This window comes from Pectinophora gossypiella, chromosome 23 (genome assembly GCF_024362695.1).
Source record: "Pectinophora gossypiella chromosome 23, ilPecGoss1.1, whole genome shotgun sequence".
NCBI lineage: Eukaryota > Metazoa > Arthropoda > Insecta > Lepidoptera > Gelechiidae > Pectinophora > Pectinophora gossypiella.
Window position 1 is genome coordinate 5387326 of NC_065426.1, and position 19088 is coordinate 5406413.

Consider the following 19088-nt stretch of genomic DNA (forward strand, 5'->3'; position numbering starts at 1 on the left):
TATAACGGTCAATTCACAAATCCATAATTTCACATTAAAAAAATAATAAAACATAAGATAGAAGTGAGTACATTGAGATAGAGGGGGTTCGATATGCGTGCTCTTTGTGCGCGCAAAGGGTATCTATCGCCATACAACGTGGTATGCGGCAAGTGTATGGAGACTAGACATAGTAGACATGTAGGGTTTCAACGGTTGATTTACATAATTGTATTTATATTATTTTGTATAAATAATAAAAATATATACGGTCGAATTGAGAACCTCCTCCTTTTTTGAAGTAAAGTAAAAATAAAAAAGTGAAGTAGTAAAAATAAAAACTAAATGACAAAAAATAATAAAATAAATAATAAAAATAAACTGTCCCGTCCCTATATGAGTAATAGGCCGATCACCTCTTATTGTAACCACTTTGGCTGCAGGTTAACTTGTGACTATGCCTATACGGACTTTCCGGACACCTTACTTTCGGACAATCGGGTGATTAACCTGTAATGTCCTAACCAGACTAGGGATCACAAAGTGATTTTTGTGATATGTCCCTACTCGGGACCTCCTAATTGTGAGCCATGTAAAAGTTAAAAGCAATTTAAACACATTCCTTACCATGTCCTCTAGGCGGCTCATCGTCGCTCCAAGCCAAGCCACTGTTCCTCAGTATTCTGTTGACAGACGACACTGAGGGTATGGAGTGAGGCTCACACACTCTTGCACTGAGCAGTCTCTCTCTGATCTCCCACGCGAACATGCCAGGGTTCTCTTGCTTCAGTCGCAGTATCTTCTTCACTACCGTGGGGGTCGCCACTTGCTAGAAAGAGAGGGAGGATTAATTAGATTGTCAGAGGGCGCATCCGAATGGCGGATAGGGAGGGTGGCGATATTGTTCTCATTGGTTCATTGCTAAGAGCTGTAGGTAAGGTACTTAAACGGTTAGGGGGAGATGGTTGAATAAGTGAAAGTTGGATTTGTTTTGTAACATTTGCTTATTGCAACATTGCAAAAATATTATATTAATAGTAACATGGGAAGTAGACACTTAGTATGTACATATTTACATAAACTTAGCATCACCCCTGTACAGTCATAAGCAATATCATGTACCCACTTTAGAACCCTGTCGCACTATCATATTTGACATTTAATGAGACTTACGGTTTAATTTGTCAAAAAAGTTAATGTGACATAGTTTCTAGTGTATATGTCACCGTAAAATTGTAAATAACGTTAGATTATAATCTATCTCGCGAGATTGTGAACTGTCGAAAAATTGTGAAACGTAATATACTGCTTACAATTTAACGTATTATTATTCGTCAGATTATAATCTATCGAAGTAAAACTGTTAAATCACAATCTTACAATTGTCAAATTGTCAACTGTCCGACGGCTGTCCCTGATTGGTCGGCCTTACAGTAGACCGTTCTGTGTCCATAGAGTTAGGAATAAAACACAGGTGTCAGTCAAATAAAATAAATGCTCTTCAAGATTGTGAAATCAAGTACGTATTTATTAATTATTTAGTAAGTAATCAATAATTCTGACATCACATGGTAAGAAAAAATGTATCAAAATTAAAAAATCTGAAAAGTATCATTCAGTATACTTTTCGTGTGTAAGATAAACATGCTGGCGGCATAGGGGTGGCCCAAGGGCCACCCCCGCCGCACCCTAACCTACTGTTATGCCTTGTAAAAATTATGACAAAATACTATTATTCTAAAAAAGAATTATGAATATCTATTTATTAATCCCAAAAATAAGTTATACCTAACAAACCAGTATTCCTAGATGTTATTATGGGAAAGTAAAACTATTATGCTAAAAAACGTTATGCAAAAAGGATTATGATAATTAAAATTATGACAAAAACATTTATGCATTTTAAGAGAATCCCAAATTAACATTATGTTCACTCTAATAGTTTTGTAACTCTATGGTTTAGCACGCGATGTGCGTTTCGTATCACAATTTGACGGTTTCACTTCGATAAATTATAATCTACCGAAAAATAACACGTTAAATTGTAAGCAATATGATACGATTCATAATTATTCGACAGTTCACAATCTCGCGAGATTTAAATCGATAGATTATAATCTAACGTTATTTACAATTTTACGGTGACATATACATATTAGTACTCGTGACCGTACCCTGGAAGGGGTAGGCAGTAGGTATATACCTACTCAGATAAATAAATACTATTTTAGTATTATAACACAAATACAACACGCCTGTGTCCTCGAAGGGGAGACAGAAGTGTATACTACACCCACTTCCCACCTGCCATATTTAAGTTCCATGTAATAGGAGGTGAGCCTATTGCCATTAACTGAAAAAAAATCTTGGAAACCTCGTGATACGAGTATCTTTTACTAATGATAAAAACATGAATTCAAACTCATCGAATTCAGTGGTGTGGAGCCCGGGCCGGGATTCCAACCCGTGACACATGATGTAAATCTGCATGTAATATTCTTGTTCCAAATCATTCACATTCTTCTAACAGCTTTATTTCATTTCTGTTTCCTGTAACCACTTACAAGAAACAATTCATTTTTATCCCAAACAAACGGGACGCTCGACGTTCAATCTAAGCAAATTACACGTTCAATTCTTTAAGAGACTTTTTATAGTGTTGCTGATATGAATATATCGCTGCTAAACACATATTCCATTACAAATTTCATCACAGTTCCTATGTGCGTACTGATTGAAAGTTAATAACTTGAAATTGCCGCCTGTAGCGACCTCGTGCGGTTTAGCTCGAGTAAATGGCTATTTAATAATAACTTTTTGTCTCGTCCTTTCGCATCGTTTACACAGAACCAGCGTGAGTGTTGCCATTTTAAGCGAATCGAGGTGTACTTAATTCGAAATTCGAACGTCGGTTACGCCTATTTATCCTTTGTGTTAAATGTTTGAAGTGTACTTATTTGGAAGTTTTCAATGTCGTTAATAAGAGGAAAAACGTATATGTAAGTCTTTTACGGTTCCGCGTTTTCAATGGAAAAAGACTGGCTGTAATTCTGACTTTTGTAATGAAACCTCGACATATATTTCCAGCCCCCGCGGCACAGCAAGCGCGCCGTGGGCGGCACGACTTTATATTGCGGGCCCAATAGCCGTAAGACGTCTATCCAAATATTATTATTTTTGTGTTTTATTTTATATTTCGTTACTCGCTTTTTCATTCGCATTCGCTGCGTCTATTAGTTGAATTGAAACCTTCGATATAATTCGCGCTTCGCACGGCGCAGTCGCTGCTGAAGACTACGATTCGTTACTTAAATTGGCTGTAGTGGATATAGGTTGACTTTATTGCACTAATATTTTTTGTATCCTTTATTTACTTTATTTACCTTATCTTTACTAATCTAATCCCCAAACTTAAAAGAAACTGAGGGGTCTTCTTTAAGTTTCTTTGTTCATTCTTACATAATAGACTATAGGTTTGGTGATACCACGTGTGAATACAAGTTGTGTGATAACCCTACGCACCCTTATAGACTAATAGGCGTGAATATTGTTATATTTTCTTTATAAGTTTATACTCTATGTTCGTTTGTCAATAGGTCAGCTGTGCTAATCACCCGTGTAACACTTACTGGATAAATTGCCTATAAAAGTTAGGGTTAATTTTAATGTTAATTGGGAAGTTGTAACACCATTACGTGTTTAAGTATCGTCTTGGAGATCAGTTGTATGGACGGACGCTCCTACTATTCGCACTGGATATAAAAAGCGAAGCGTGAAATTTACTAGATCCGATCCTGTTTAGTTCGGTGTCCTTTCGTGTGTAGCAACGACAACTTATGTAGACATGTGTGACTTTAGAATTGTTTATGGGCCTTCCAAAATTAAAAATGGAACTTAAACATTGGGAAAATAGGCGTGGCATTTCGTAAATAGGTAAATAGGCAAGGTTTTTCTAGGTAATCTTTGTCGAAATTTGTCATCTCCCTAGCGTTATCCCGTTTTTAACAGAGTCCGCTTACCTAACCTGTAGATTTGACAGGTCCAGTTTTTTATAGAACCGACTGTCTGTCGGATCTTTCAACCGTCGAAGAAAAAACCAGCTCATTACATGTTAGGTCACAATTCACATACTTCCGACACGCGTTATTTGGGGATGTTTTCCTTCACAGCTGACCACGTGATAATCTTTTACGGTCCAAGTAATCATTTGTCGAAATGACGATCAAAAAAATTTAAATCGATTCTACCAAAAACAGGAGGGTTAAAAGCAATATTGCAATTTGACATTTGCGCATATAATAGTAGGTGCGCAATGCAAACAAATGTTTCTTAGATGAATTGCTTCGATGTGGCTATTTTAACTCCCCAGTACTGTGAAACCATTCATCAAAAACAGTAGCGCTTGCTCTCACGCTATTGCGAAGATTAAAAGATAAAGAACCCCGTCACTACCAATTCGATATTCTAGAGATATGACCACTCCAATATATCGCTTAATGAGAAAAGCCAGCGGCGACATGACACGAAGTCCCCTGCACGACATGGAAGCAACATAAAAACCACGGGACTTCACTGAAACAAGTACTAAGCCAAGTCATTATTGGAATTCAGCTGACGGTTCTCACGGACTTTCATTTCACGATATTGCTAGTGAAGTGCAGTAAAGATATTGCGGTGTAATGAAAATTCCTACACTAATAAACAACGGAAAATGTGTTTTTATGGATTAAGGACGTGTTCGTAACTAGATAAATAGGTGATTAGAACTACTTAGTAGTTATGTTTAGAGCATAACGACGTAGGGTCTGTACAAATAATTTGGAAAATAGCCACGGAAAAAAAACATCATCTCCTTAAATTATTCGGTTTTTTACAGGGTCCGCTTACCTAACCTGAAGATTTGACAGGTCCGGTTTTTTACAGAAGCGACTGCCTGTCTGACCTTTCAACCCACGAAGGGAAAACCAGCCCAATACAGATTAGGTCACATACCTCCGAAAATGCATTTCTCGGGAATGTGGGTTTCCTCACGATGTTTTCCTTCACTGCTGAGTAGGTGATAATCATTTATGAGCGAAACATAAATTAGGAAATAAATTCGACAATCATTTGTTTAGGTCTGTGTTTGCTTCGAACCTGCGACCTCAATGTGAGAGGCAAGCGTTCTACCAACTGAGCTACCACGGTTCCACGGAACAACATACATATTAACCTAACCTAACACAAATTCAAAAATACATAGTTTCGTCTTAATAAGTATTTATTTATTTTATTTATGTAATCAATATACTTACTTATCTAAGTCAAAAAAGAACACTAGCATCTTGCCTTGGTAGACACAAAATATTTCTCGTTCATCGGTACCGAAACACCTAAAAATAATGTTCTAAGCATTTTTCATACATTAGGCCATCAATCAAACAAAACATTATTTGCGATTTGGTTCCACAAAAGCTTAAACCGAAGCAGATTTCTGACGCATTAATTGCTAATCTTGAATCCAAGCGTAAAATTTAGGTACGTAGCGGCATCAATAGAAAATATTATGACATGACCATTCTGAACGCATCATAATAATTACAGGTTTCAAACGCACCCTGCGATTAAAAAAAATAATAAAAAAGTAAAAAGAATATGGCGCTAGAATTAGAATTAACCGTTCAATGGGATATCGATCGAAGTTCTAATGGCGTAATGATGGGTTTCCCGCCAAAATTGACGCCTTGGTACAAAATGGGATGCACCACCACAGATAATCCTAAAGACTACTATTTACACATTAACTCTGACAGCCTACTTTAAAGTCGTGTAATTATTTTTTCGTGAGGAAGTGTTTTTAGGTTTTGCGGCAAAAAAGGGAATCTATAATGGACTGACCCGACTAATAATTGTTTGGTAGCTGAACCAATCAAACAGATGATATTTTGCCGCCAGGATATTGTTGGAACTATTGAAATACGCCTGAGGTCTAGTCGAGTTTTGAGTTTTTACGTTTTATAATTATTTAAATGGAACCTGTGAATATGATCTTAGTTCACGACTAACGGCATGTGTTTCTTCCTCGCAATTACATAACCGCAAATATCGTATATAGATAGGCACATATCGTCGCTTATAGTGACAACCATGTAAGCACTTTTTTGAAAAAGCCCATTTTGATGAAATTTTCTTCGACAAAACCTCAATTTATTTCAATTAATTTCATCCCGGGTAATAATTGAGACCACAGATAAGCTAGTCTATTGCGAAGTTCTTTTTTTAAACCGAATGTGATTTTTCAAAATGGCGCTTAAGTGGTTTTCTCTAGAAGGCGATGTTTGCTACTTACGGTCGAAAGTTTTGGAATCAAGAACATTTCGATTCCTTCAAGTTTACTTTACGTCTTTGGCACAGTCTGTGAATGTGGTTGGACGGAAACACTAAGTAATTAGGAAACAAGCCCCTGGCTAATTTGAAGAGACCGTATATTTATTGAATTCGCTACCGTATATTTAAAAAAATATATTCTTCCTGTTTCTCAGACGACGGTTTAAATGAAGAAACGAACTTTAGAAGCCACATTGGAGCCATTCATCTAAAAAGCAATATTGCAATTTGACATTTGCTCCTATAAAATTAAGTCCGCAATGCCAACAAAATTGATCCAATGTGGCTTTTAACCAGTTTTTTAATCAGTTCTTTACAAGTTTACATAGTTGCCGTGGCAGCCCAGTTGCCTCTCACTTTGAAGTCGCAGATTCGAATCCAGCACAGGCCTAAACATGATTGTCGAATTTGTTTTCGAATTCATGTTTGGATCATAAATGATTATCACGTGCTCAGCGGTGAAGGAAAACATCGTGAGGAAACCTACATTCCTGAGAAATGCATTTTCGGAGGTATGTGATGTGACCTAACCTGTATTGGGCTGATTTTCTCATCGCGGGTTGGAAGGTCAGACAAGCAGCGCTTCTGTAAAAAACCGGACCTGTCAAATCTTCAGGTTAGGTAAGCGGACCCTGTGAAAAACGGCATAATGCTAGGGGGATGATGTTCTTTACAAGTTTAAGTCTGTTATAAATACTTTTTGTACTCTCATGAGACGTCACAGATACATCGTATCTACGTGGTGTGACACACGATCAATCGATAACCAAATTACCATACAGATCGATGTTCAATCTCAGGTTTCAATCTCATTGGCTAATCATCGAGATGCCGAGAAAGTCCAACGTGGCTAAAGGTGAAGACATACAACATCATAAAGATTGGCTGTGATGCTAATTACTTCCATGTTATAGTCACTCCGAGCATGGTGTGTGGTAGGTAGGTAGGTACCTAAGGAAAAAAATACTTGGCATCTTGAGCATGTCGCAGAAGTCGATTAAAAAAAATCCTTGTAAGTATACTATTATTATTATTATTATTGACATACTGCTTATAGAGGTGATCTGCTGCATAATTTGTACAATTTTGTTTTTATGTCTTATACATGTGCTTTCAAAGCCCATGTGAGTACCTACCTATAAGACTCACTAAGATTGTGTTTTGTTTTTCTCTTCTATTCAAAGAAAAGTCTTTTTTTTTGTTACAGTCGATAACTTTACTATCATCAAACCATTTCGAGTTTTATTGCAGCAATGTAACTTACCCGTTCCTATAGAACACAAAGCCCTGTACTTATAACAGTACCATCAAATACCCGTGACGTCCACGCGTCGACAGTATGCGTCAAGCCTAAGCGTCGCGTATCGCGGTAGCCACATTCCGCCCGCGTGACGGCGCGCGCGCCGCGGTTCCGTTGGAGGCGACGCTTTTTGCGCGCGCATCCATCATCCCTGACACATCCAATATCGGTTTTTGCTGCCACGCAACGCGAGATGGCGTTAGCGCGTAACTGTCGCGTGCACGATTAGTTTCTTATTACCGATTTCTATTAGACTTTCCACCTTCCTGATGGGGTGAAAGATAATTTGCCGGGGCGTGAGACCCGTTGCTTTAATGACGGATTGATTCGATATTAATTCGAGGAAGAGATGACGTTTGCTTTAATACAGGCTTAATATTGCGCTAATGTGGCAAGGTGCTCTAGGCGAGTTTTTTAGGAAGTAATAAATGGGGCAAGTCGACGAGGGATACTTAATTGTTGCAGGAAGTGCTTCGGAAGCTTCGTTCGGAGTTATGCACTGGTTTAGGGCTGTTAATTGATGTATAATGACCATGGAAAATGGCTCAGTAGGTACCTGATCCTATTTTGATATTGCAAGAATAATGTTTTAAAATAGGTCCAAAAAAACGCAAATGTTTTAAGAGACGGGAACCTGTCTACGTTTTTGGTGATTCGGATCTTCAGACAACTATCATATCAAAGACAGATAAGCGTCTGATTTACCGTTTTGTTCAAATATTTTCATATTTTCGTCATTATCTAAAACATCGATGTCATGGTAACAAAGATCCCAAATCAGCCGCATTCTCTTTAAATGGTCAGCGTATAAAATCGAGAAACCACTTGTCCAAGGCTAACGGAAGCCAGATCAAGGTCAGAAGACGATTGCTCCGAGATTCCTACCTGTAATTACGACATGCCTGCAGGATTATTCGGATGCAAGTTGGCATTTCCCATAGGCGCCTCGACACTGAACGACAAAAAAAGCAGTTTTTAGCTGTGATTATACCTCTAGTTGCTTCATATCAATTATTCGGATTTTAAATTCGTTTATACGGGTATTACGGTAGATACATCCTGAGTTAACCATAGGGCTTTTTTTGTAAAATAGTTGATCGTGTGTGTGGAAGGTTTCGCTGGTTGATATTGAGAGATATTTTAGCTTTATCTCCAGAACCCTCTGTACGCAGCGTGGTGGATTATGTGCACAGGTCGATCTGTGGCTCTACGGGGCTCCTTATTTAATGACGTAAAGCGTATGCCTGTATATAATCTGTTCATATTCTTCTCCTTGTCGTGTCGATGGCAAACTAAATAGTATCGGCCCAAAACTTGGCAACAAGTATGGCGCTATCTGCAGCGCTCATCAGATCGTCCTGCATGTTTATTATTTATATACCTCCTTAACGATCCTTAATCCTGCCGTGACAAAAACTTGTCTCTTTCTAGTTACACAAATAACAAAACATCACGCCTACTTATATCCCTGAAGGGATAGGCAGAGGTGTATAGTATATTCACTCACTCCTCGCCAGCTATGTCTAAGTCCCTTGCAATGTAATAAGAGTTAAGCCTATTAATTCTGGGTACCACCTGATATCAATTGGGTCGTCAACTAAACTAAACTAATATGTAGGTATATATATGTGTATGTGTATATTAATATGTATAATATTAATGCTCGTGACCGATAGAAGTTTTTTAACTCGGGAGTACAAAAATCTATTTGATGCGTACGTACACGAGCATTAATATGTATACACTTTGGTACCATGTCACATTAACTTTTTTGACGAATTCAACTGTAAGTCTCACTAAACGTCAAATATGTTAGTGCGACAGAGTCCTAATGTGGGTACATTACATTGCTCATGACTGTACTAGGTTCAAGGTAAATTATGATATTCTGATTACTAAATAAAGACAGACGAAAAACTAACGAAAAACATTTTCTTTTTTCTATTTAACTTATTTATGAATTTGAATCCAGACAAACGTAAAAATAAGTCCGACATTTGACCACGTTTTTCTATGACGTCACAATGTGCTTTTTCATACAAATTCCATAGTAATTTCATGTTTTGACGTTTAGTAAAAATTAACTGATTTGACTAGTTGGAAACTATCCTAAGCTATGATGCATATATGAAGGATTCGATCCCGTGACACTATACGATGAAGACACTCCTTCTTGTTCATACATTTAAATTCCTAAGTTAAATAAATGCATGAATTTGTCATAAGTTATTTAGGTATTACACATAAAACGCATGAAAGTTCATTATCTAGTATCATTCGATGAGGTACCTACAACCAGTGACATTTGGGAGTGGCATGGCGACCACGCGTCGGCCCAGCGAGCCCTGCGCTCAAGGGATTTGCCCAGATAAACGCGGATTATGACGCGATCTGCCGGATTATTGATAGATTACATTGTCAATATTATTGCCACTTGGTCATACCTACGTGGGGGTGTTTGATGGAACTTGTAATTTATTAAAGCGTAACCCGTGAAATGGTTATTTTTGCCTTTTTGGCAGGAATTTATAGCCAACATTTACTTATTGTCTGACAGATCTTCTACATATAGGAAGCCGTAGTAGCCTAGATGGTAAAACGCTTGCATCTCACTTTAAGGTCGCAGATTCGACGATGATGAGACAGTCTACAAGCAGTGCCCTTGAGAACCTTTGCACGGGGAACCTTAATACAATAAAAGTATTTTCGGAAGCACTTTAGATCAGGGGAGTTAAAATGGCCACATCGAAGCAATTCATCTAAGAAAGCAATATTGCTATTTGACATCCGTTTGCATTGCGCATTTACTTTTATATGCGCAAATGTCAAATTGCAATATTGCTCTCTTAGATGAATTGCTTCGATGTGGCCATTTTAACCCCCCACAGATCATCAGAATTCAAAGAACATTTGGATAAACAGATTAATATCGGTAATGTATCACGTAGTTACTGTCAGTAAACACCAGTACTATATGACTGAGCTGTGGACTGAAGTCAGCTAAGCCTGCCCGATATTGCATCGTTTATCGCTAGTTGGAACTGTCGTGGTGACGTTTATGTACGCGGTGACATGTCACTCTAGGTACATTCATTCGCGTAAATGTCCGTAATGGTCCGTAATATTTTTTTTTTTCCCATTCGGGCAGGCAAAGGGAACTTAGCCCATACAGCCTAGTCTTTGATCATCTTGTCCGTAATAGGCTAGTTTTCAACTAATCAAATCAGTTACGTTTTACTAAACGTCAGGACTTTTTGGCGGGAACGGGACCGGGATAATTGCTTTCTTCATTGAATAATCTAAATAAATAATACGAATTGGGGTTTTGTGGTTAATGATCGCATTAAGTTAGTCGGAAAACATTCGCGATAGTGTTATTATATCGGAATAAGTATTCAATAAACATGTACTTAGGTAAGTACACTTTGCCAAGGCAAGGGAACTATGCCCATACAGCCATGTCGTATGTATTTTTTTTCTTGATGATGATTAATGAAATGATGAAAGGTGATGACGATGAATGACGAAACCTAAGCCCCCACCCTCGGAGTAAACTCCCCAAACGAATTAACTCAAAAGTCCGCATAAACTTTCGAGTTCCGAGCGGCGACTTTTGAGTTAATTCGTTTGGGGAGTTTACTCCGAGGGTGGGGGCTTAGGTTACATCATTCATCGTCATCACCTTTCATAATTTCATTAATCATCATCAAGAAAAAAAATACATACGACATGGCTGTATGGGCATAGTTCCCTTGCCTTGGCCATAGAATAAAGAAAATGTCTTTCGTTAGAAAAATGAATGAAATGAATGATGTTAGAATGTTTAGATCTGTCTTTATTTAGTACCTAATCAGAATGTCATAACTTATCTTGAACCTAATACACGACCCAATCCTTATTGGGGTAAGGCACAAATCTTCAGATAACAAAACCCTCACTGTAGTTTTAAATGCTCTAAAGACGGATAAAGCATTTCGAGGCGTGTACCCGCACGCCTTGCGCCCCACGCCTCGCAATTTGTGTAGTGTGACTTCATACATAGTATTAGCACAACTCGGACACTTCATACAAAAAATCCTCGTTTTACACAGACACTAAACATTGACGTTATCGTACATGCGCATTCGTGTGTGTGCCGTCTGACATCCATAAGATTAAAGACTAAAGTAAGACCGAGGAGGGGCGAGGCAAACCTAGGTGGGCCTATGGTGGGGAGCGGAGAGTTGCCGTTCTTATTATTCTATGTAATTTAATTAGTCTATTTACAGTACTAAAAATATAAGATATATGTGTTTTGGAGTCGAATAAATCTTAAAAAAAATCATCTTGCCAATCGTAAGTATGAGCGTTTCATCTACATACGGTTGTAATAAAAATATAATTTATGACATAATTTATAAGTATAATTTTACGAGAGGTGTCGGTATAACATGTCCATTTGACGATAAATGCGTGCAGTATCGGGAAATAGAGATTAAAGTGATAGCGTGGATCACTCTAGGGATATTCAATGACTATTATGTTCCCATATACTTGAATAATAGGTACTCGAATTTATTAACGATTCTTAAAACTTTCTGTGTAGGTAGTGTCGCCGATTATACTTCTTTTGTCCTGTTTCAAATAAAACGGTTACGGAGTCGGTTACTTTTAGTGAAAATGCAATGAAAACATCATTCCCATTCACTTCCAAAAAAAAAAAAAATAATAATTGAAGATTGCTCAAGTAATCAAACGAAAACTTTTTGCCGTTCAACATTAATATAGTTGTTTCCGACATTCGAAATTCGAAATTCCGAAGTCCCCACGTGTTATTAAGGCCCAGTCAGATAAGAGCGGTGATAGTTGACATCGGGTGACAGGTGCGGGACGCTCCCAGGCGTTCGGCATTCACTGACCAATCGCACCATTACATTTACAAATTACCCCAAACCCGCGATCGCGGCCGCGATTGTGTAGACGAGACCTAATTATTCCCATTTCGAATTCCCAATTCGAATTTGCTTTTGAATTTTTGTTTTTTTTTCACACAAAGGCATTCGATGTCCACTGCCGATTTGAAAAAAAAAAAACATGTGATAGAGTTTAGTGGTCGCCGAAAAAGATAAAGCGATTTAAAAAAATGATACTTCTTTAACAAAAATATCGGAGGGTTATCTTATTAGATAGAGATGTCACTTAATACTGATGAGCAACCTCTGATAGCAATGAAGCACCTCGCCAACTGTGTCCCGGATTAGATTGCCGTTTAGGTCTACTTAGGAATTGATTTTTTTATAACTGTATCCTCTATTTTTTCTTTGAACCAATATTTTTTTCTAAGAACGGAACCATTTTAATTCATACTCACTCAAGCTCAAGCGCTGGTGTATTTTATTAGATAATGAAAAAAACTACCGGTTCAGCCAAAATCTAAAAATCGATTGCGAATCGATAGAAAATAGCATTGACCAAGAAGCTATGGCAATCAAATTATATACATTGGTCGTTTACAAATATTTTGATGGTTCATTTGGTACAGGTAATACTATTCATGATGCGTTTGACACAATAATAGGCCATCTTAAGTAAGGTCTAGAGCAAAAACTAGTTAATCTTCAACATATTGCGCGAGTTCACGATGTTGACATCGGTAATGACATATGTTTTGCAATGAGCCGCCGGTTTTAACGGTCATTAATCATATCGTGTCGATGTGAGTCGCCCTTAATGATAAACTTGGGCAATCTACTTCGTACCGTCCCTCTTATAAACTAGTGTCATTTACTTTTTAAAAATAAGGAAACTATAAGGAACTGCCTTGCTTTTTTTACATAAATAATCTGTTAATAGATGCCATAGGTAGATAAATATAAGGTGAACATATTTAAATATTAATGCTAACTATTTATTTATAGGTAGGTAATGTTGGTAGGTATGCTAAAATACAAGTATGTTTCGCTTGAAGGCATTGGGTTGAATTGCACAAATAATTATTTAAAGATTACCTTTGAACAATTAGTTTTATTTTGCCCCCAGCAGTTACTTAATAATTGTTGACAATAAAATTGGATAATGCTTTTGTTTTTATTTTTGAGACATTTTGAACAAATTAGTATACTTAGTACTTCTCTTGTGTCAAATAAAACAAAAAGTAAAAAATAACCTACACCTTATTATTTATGAGCTTCTAATTTTAAATAATGATGAAATATTTATTTAATTAAACCAATATCCGAACATGATTTTTAAAAATAAATTAGTGATTCGTGTTGCCAGCTCAATTAAAACGCGAGCAAGTGTTGCTAGTGCTGAATATTTGATACAGGTTATTGTTTGACGAACTTGTTAATGTCTCTTTGGCATGTCATGTCGCCCGGCGATGTTTATCTGCGTTTTTCAATAATATACGTGTATTATTAAGCTATTTAAATTCATGTAAATGGACGTTTTAGTATTAATTATGTTGGTATGCTACAAAAATATGACATTATTGGCAGAGGTCGAATCTTTAATGTAAAGATAAAAAAAAGATTCAAACTTTCTGTATTTCATTAATCTCACACGTAATCTAACCCTCACACTATCAGGAGACAAATCTAGAGTCACCTTTGGTATTTGAGTAAGTACCTACTTATCTAAATCGTGGTTAACTTTGCTAAAGTGATTTGTGTCGTATTGACAATATTATCGTCTAAAATGTAGCAATATGTGTCACTTAACGACATCAAAAACGCAATACATCATCAATTTGGTCTATCAGAAAGCTTTGTGAAGTGTGGGTACTTAGTTCATCTTAGTTCATGCTTGCCTTGTTCATCACTTAGAATGTACTGAAACCCTCACGTTTCTCTTGTTGGCCTAAAGCATAGACAGTATTAGACTGAACATTATTATATAAGTCTCTTTGATACAAATCTTCAATTTAAACCGAAGAAGACATATCCATATTTTCCAGTAAGTAATCAGTATAATGTGACGTTTTTCGGAGCGTATACCCTAGCGTGGGACAAACACGGAGCTATAAAAAAAACAAAAATAAAACCACATAAAATTCACTTCAGATCTAATAGAGATAAAACAAATGAGCGTTCACAGTGCAGGTAGATCTGACCCCACCCCAACCCCTGAGTGCGACCCTGATCGACGCGTTCGATATATTAACGTGTTATTAAGCGAACGTACTATTTAGATAAACGGTGTCGCACGGACTGTCCGGAAATAAGGGTGATTTCCAATGTGAACGCAGGGGTGGACTCAGTTCGGTACAGGGGGCTCGCTGGCAATTTAATTTAAGAGATTAATTGGTAGAGTCTGTATTTTGAAACACTTTATTGCACACACAAAACAGTTACTAATAAAAACTAGAAATGCATTCTTTATGCTAAAAGTCTCCAGACATCCATCGATATAAGATAAATATACATAGTTATATAAAGACTGCAGTGTATCGTAAAAAATGTAATTAAAACCAAATAATGAAACGCAATTACTATTTTATCGAATGAACTAGTGTTTTTTATTATTATTAGTAAAAGTAATACACACTATTGGATTTCCCAAAAGAGGATTAATACATACGTCATACATCTATAAACTCACAACCGTAAGTGGGCAAAGCCATTTCTGATAGCCCCCCATACAGCCATTGGTCCATCAAGGAGGATTAATAATTAATAAATTTATGTAAAAACAACATTACTTCATCATGACCATTCTAACCTTAAGTTCTTGGCCTCGCAAAATATTTAACATTCTAATATTAAACTTTTTTAATAGGTGTCATAAATGTAACGTTTGAAGATATCATAAAATATTGAATTTAATAAGCGATGGGCTTATCGTGTTACCAGTGCAATCTATGTAGAATAATTGGGCAATGTTTACTTTAACCTCAAATTATATATTTGACATTGGTAGTACGAGTATTTTTGTCCATGCAACACTAATATACTGCGCTGCAATCTCGCGTTTGTCTTTCTTACATAAACTGCATATGTACGTCCCACTGCTGGGCACAGGCCTCCCCTCAATCAACTGGAGGGGGTATGGAGCATACTCCACCACGCTGCTCCACTGCGGGTTGGTGCGGCTAATAGCCGGGACCAACGGCTTAACGTGCCCTCCGAAGCACGGAATCATCTTACTTGTTCGGACAATCATGTGATTCAAGCCTGAAAAGTCCTTACCAAACAAAGGACAGTCTCACAAAGTGATTTCTACAATGTCCCCATCGGGAATCGAACCCGGACCTTCAGATCGTGAGCCTAACGCTCTAACCACTAGACCACGGAGGTTGCCTTTCTTATACTTACCAAAAGATTTAACAATCTGCGCAAATACAAAAATAAGTAATCAAATACATATAAACGCGGGAAATGCGTGAGAAATGTATTGCGTTTGAGGAATGCATATCCCTCATTGGAAGCTTTACAGTTATAAACATGGTTTACTTAGAAATAAACCTACCTACGCTACCCAAATTCCATATTGAAACCGGAATTATATACCTGAAAAACGAAATCTTGAGGCCAGTAGTGTTTTTAGAAACTGTATTCTATAACTTTCTGATCGTCGAATTTGTTTGGATCATAAATTATTTTCACGTGCTCAACGGTGAAGGAAAACATTGTGAGGAGACCCACATTCCCGAGAAATATATTTTCGGAGGTATACCTAACCTGTATCGGGCTGGTTTTTCCTTCGCGGGTTGGTAGGTCAGACAGGCAGTCGCTTCTGTAAAAAACCGGACCTGTCAAATCTTCAGGTTAGGTAAGCGGACCCTGTGACAAACGAAATAATGCTAGGGAGACGATGATTGTATAACTTTCAATATCTAAAAACATAACTTCAATTTATGCACTTTTGAAACATAACGACCCCTCCCTGAATCCGTCCCTACACTCGGATGGTATTTAATTGTGGCTACTTAATACAGGGGTTGTTTTTATTTGAATAATTGTGAACATTGTCCCTCCGATCACTACGTTACATGATCGACACGTTTTAATTGCTTCGTAACACGAGCAAAGCGACACTTAGTAAGCATTCTCGATGTAATGTAATGATGGATTCAATCGTAAAGCCTGCAACATTGGTACATTGTTTTTAATGATATTGGTTGCAGGCACCTAGGTATTAAATTGAAAAAAGACAGACGGGGAAGACAAAGGATCAGTCGCGATAATTGAATGATTACAAACCACTGAAAAAAGCCCTGCTCTTAACGCACTTTTGTACTCGATTGACCCAATTAGGTATCTTAGCAATGTCGATGCGAGTTGTTCGAAAAGACAAGTAGAATAGGAGAGTCAACGAAGTAGGTCAGTTTGTTCCCTACTTCTGAAGCTTCAACCAAGCAGTAATAAATACTTGTGGTGAAAAATACTTTTTTTTTTACCTTTGATGGGTTTGCTTTTAGCCCCAGACTTGTCCGAAGGCATTGACGAGGCCTAAGATGGAGCGAGTTCGCCCAGAAGGTGCCTGTTCACTCTGGCCTTGAAAGCACCCGGGTTATATGCATTCGGAAATACAGAAGACGGCAGACTTCCACTACTCCATAACAACAGCATTATTAAAAGTTATTCAGCATTAAAACGTTTGTACAACTATCATTCTGGTACCACTGGTACCACTTACAGTGGTACCGGAGGACAGGGGGGTTAAAAAGGCCACATCGAAGCAATTCATCTAAAAAAGTCAAGAATCAATATTCCAATTTGACATTTGCGCATATAAAAGTAAGTGCGCTGTAGTACAATTAATGTTGGGGTGAGTTGCCCCTATAGATGTTGTCTTATAATGAGATATTAGTTTCCCAGGGCGTGGAATGAGGCACCGAACTCAGAGAATAGGGGGAGAATAAGATTAAAATGTTGGGCGCCGTGTAGAAGATCCCCTCCTATTGCAAACAAAGCCAAGGTGTTGGAAATAATAAAGATTTCACTTTTAACAAAGGTATAATTGATTCAACAATTTCACAATAAAACTATATGAAGTCAGTCGGTTACAAAACATTCTAAGGTAAATTTAGAAATAAATCTATTACTATAACATGATATCTTAACTTAATATTATTCCTAAACAACTAGGTTTTATTCCTATGAGAATAAGTAAAGTGTCAGGACGGCAGGTCCTGACAAAAGGCATGGAGTATGTATTGAGGATAAATACTCCATGTATTAGTTGAATAACACATTGAGAGAATGGCACTATCCATAATAAGTTAAATTAATCATGAAGAAGAGATATCTAGATGGTATCCAGAGATTTTAACACCAAACTGGAATTATGTACATTAATGACCGCAGCAGGAACTGACCCTGACGGCAAAAGTAGATAATGAACACAAATGGTAGTCATGGCTGGGGAGCTAGACCCTGAGGGAAGACCTTGAAGTTGATTTTTGAAGTTAGTCTTTACAGTTGATCATTCTAGTAGAACTTTAACACTGGACTCTGCCGGTGGACTTTGACCCCTGTAACAAAATGACATGTTACAGCTCTGTCAACCCCGTTACGACGCGGAATTATAGGTAAAAACACTCACCACATCACGTGGGACGATATTATAACAGCATTCCCCCTAGTCGATGGACTAAACCATTGTTTTTATACTGAAAGAAAGAACGTGAGGTTAGGTCATTGTCATGAACATATGAAGCTCATAATTGCCAACGTTCCACGATAATAACCATCAAAACACTCACCAGAAGACTTCACCATCCTTTCATCATAATATATGTGGCTTATACACCACTTTAAAGAAATAATCGCGACGGGACTAAATTGCCATCGTCATCGCGTAAACGAAATGTCAAACGAACATAACTTTTTCCCGGCGCGTAGGCACACACCTGTATGCCATACAGCCAAGTGGGAAGTGTAAAAAAAAAACGTGTTACAGTTCCGTTTTAGTTGAGGAAGAAAAATTTTATTTAAAAAATTTAAATTTTTAAATAAAATTTTTCGCTACACTCTAGTAACGAAAGAGAAATAACAAGCGACTCCTGATGAGTTAACTTGTTATGAACGTACATTTACCTTACAAAGGTAAAAGAATGGAAAGAAACAAACATGATCACCATGTATCAATCTTGAAAACACATCTCATGTAGCCCAAGGGAAAAAGGATGAGTACATTACGCACTAGCCTCGTGCTTACCTGAGTTAAAATTTGGGATTCTCCCAAGAAAACACATTGCACATAGGCAACATATGTTTGAATCAAATCAAAGAAACACCCTGGTGGTGTCAGACGACAACTCAAAGAATTAAATCTAACACTGCTTAACCTTAAATGAACATACAAATATCTTGAACATAGTCAAGTTAAAGGAAGACCTACCTAACTTTTAAATTTAAAATAACAGACTAAACCTTATGCATACGTTTTACTTAGTCATGGCCATGACACTAAACTTATTCCAAGTAAAAACTATTTAAGTACTTAAAAAAAACTTAAT

General features: G+C 37.3%; 1 protein-coding gene across 1 annotated transcript in view; it reads right to left on the reverse strand.

The window, feature by feature from the left end:
• LOC126377382 (paired box pox-neuro protein) overlaps window positions 1-19088 on the reverse strand; it is a 79906-nt gene that overhangs the window by 5014 nt on the left and 55804 nt on the right. The window contains exon 4 of the mRNA XM_050025110.1: window positions 607-808. Within this exon, the coding sequence (XP_049881067.1) occupies window positions 607-808 (202 nt within the window). The remainder of the gene's footprint in view (window positions 1-606; window positions 809-19088) is intronic.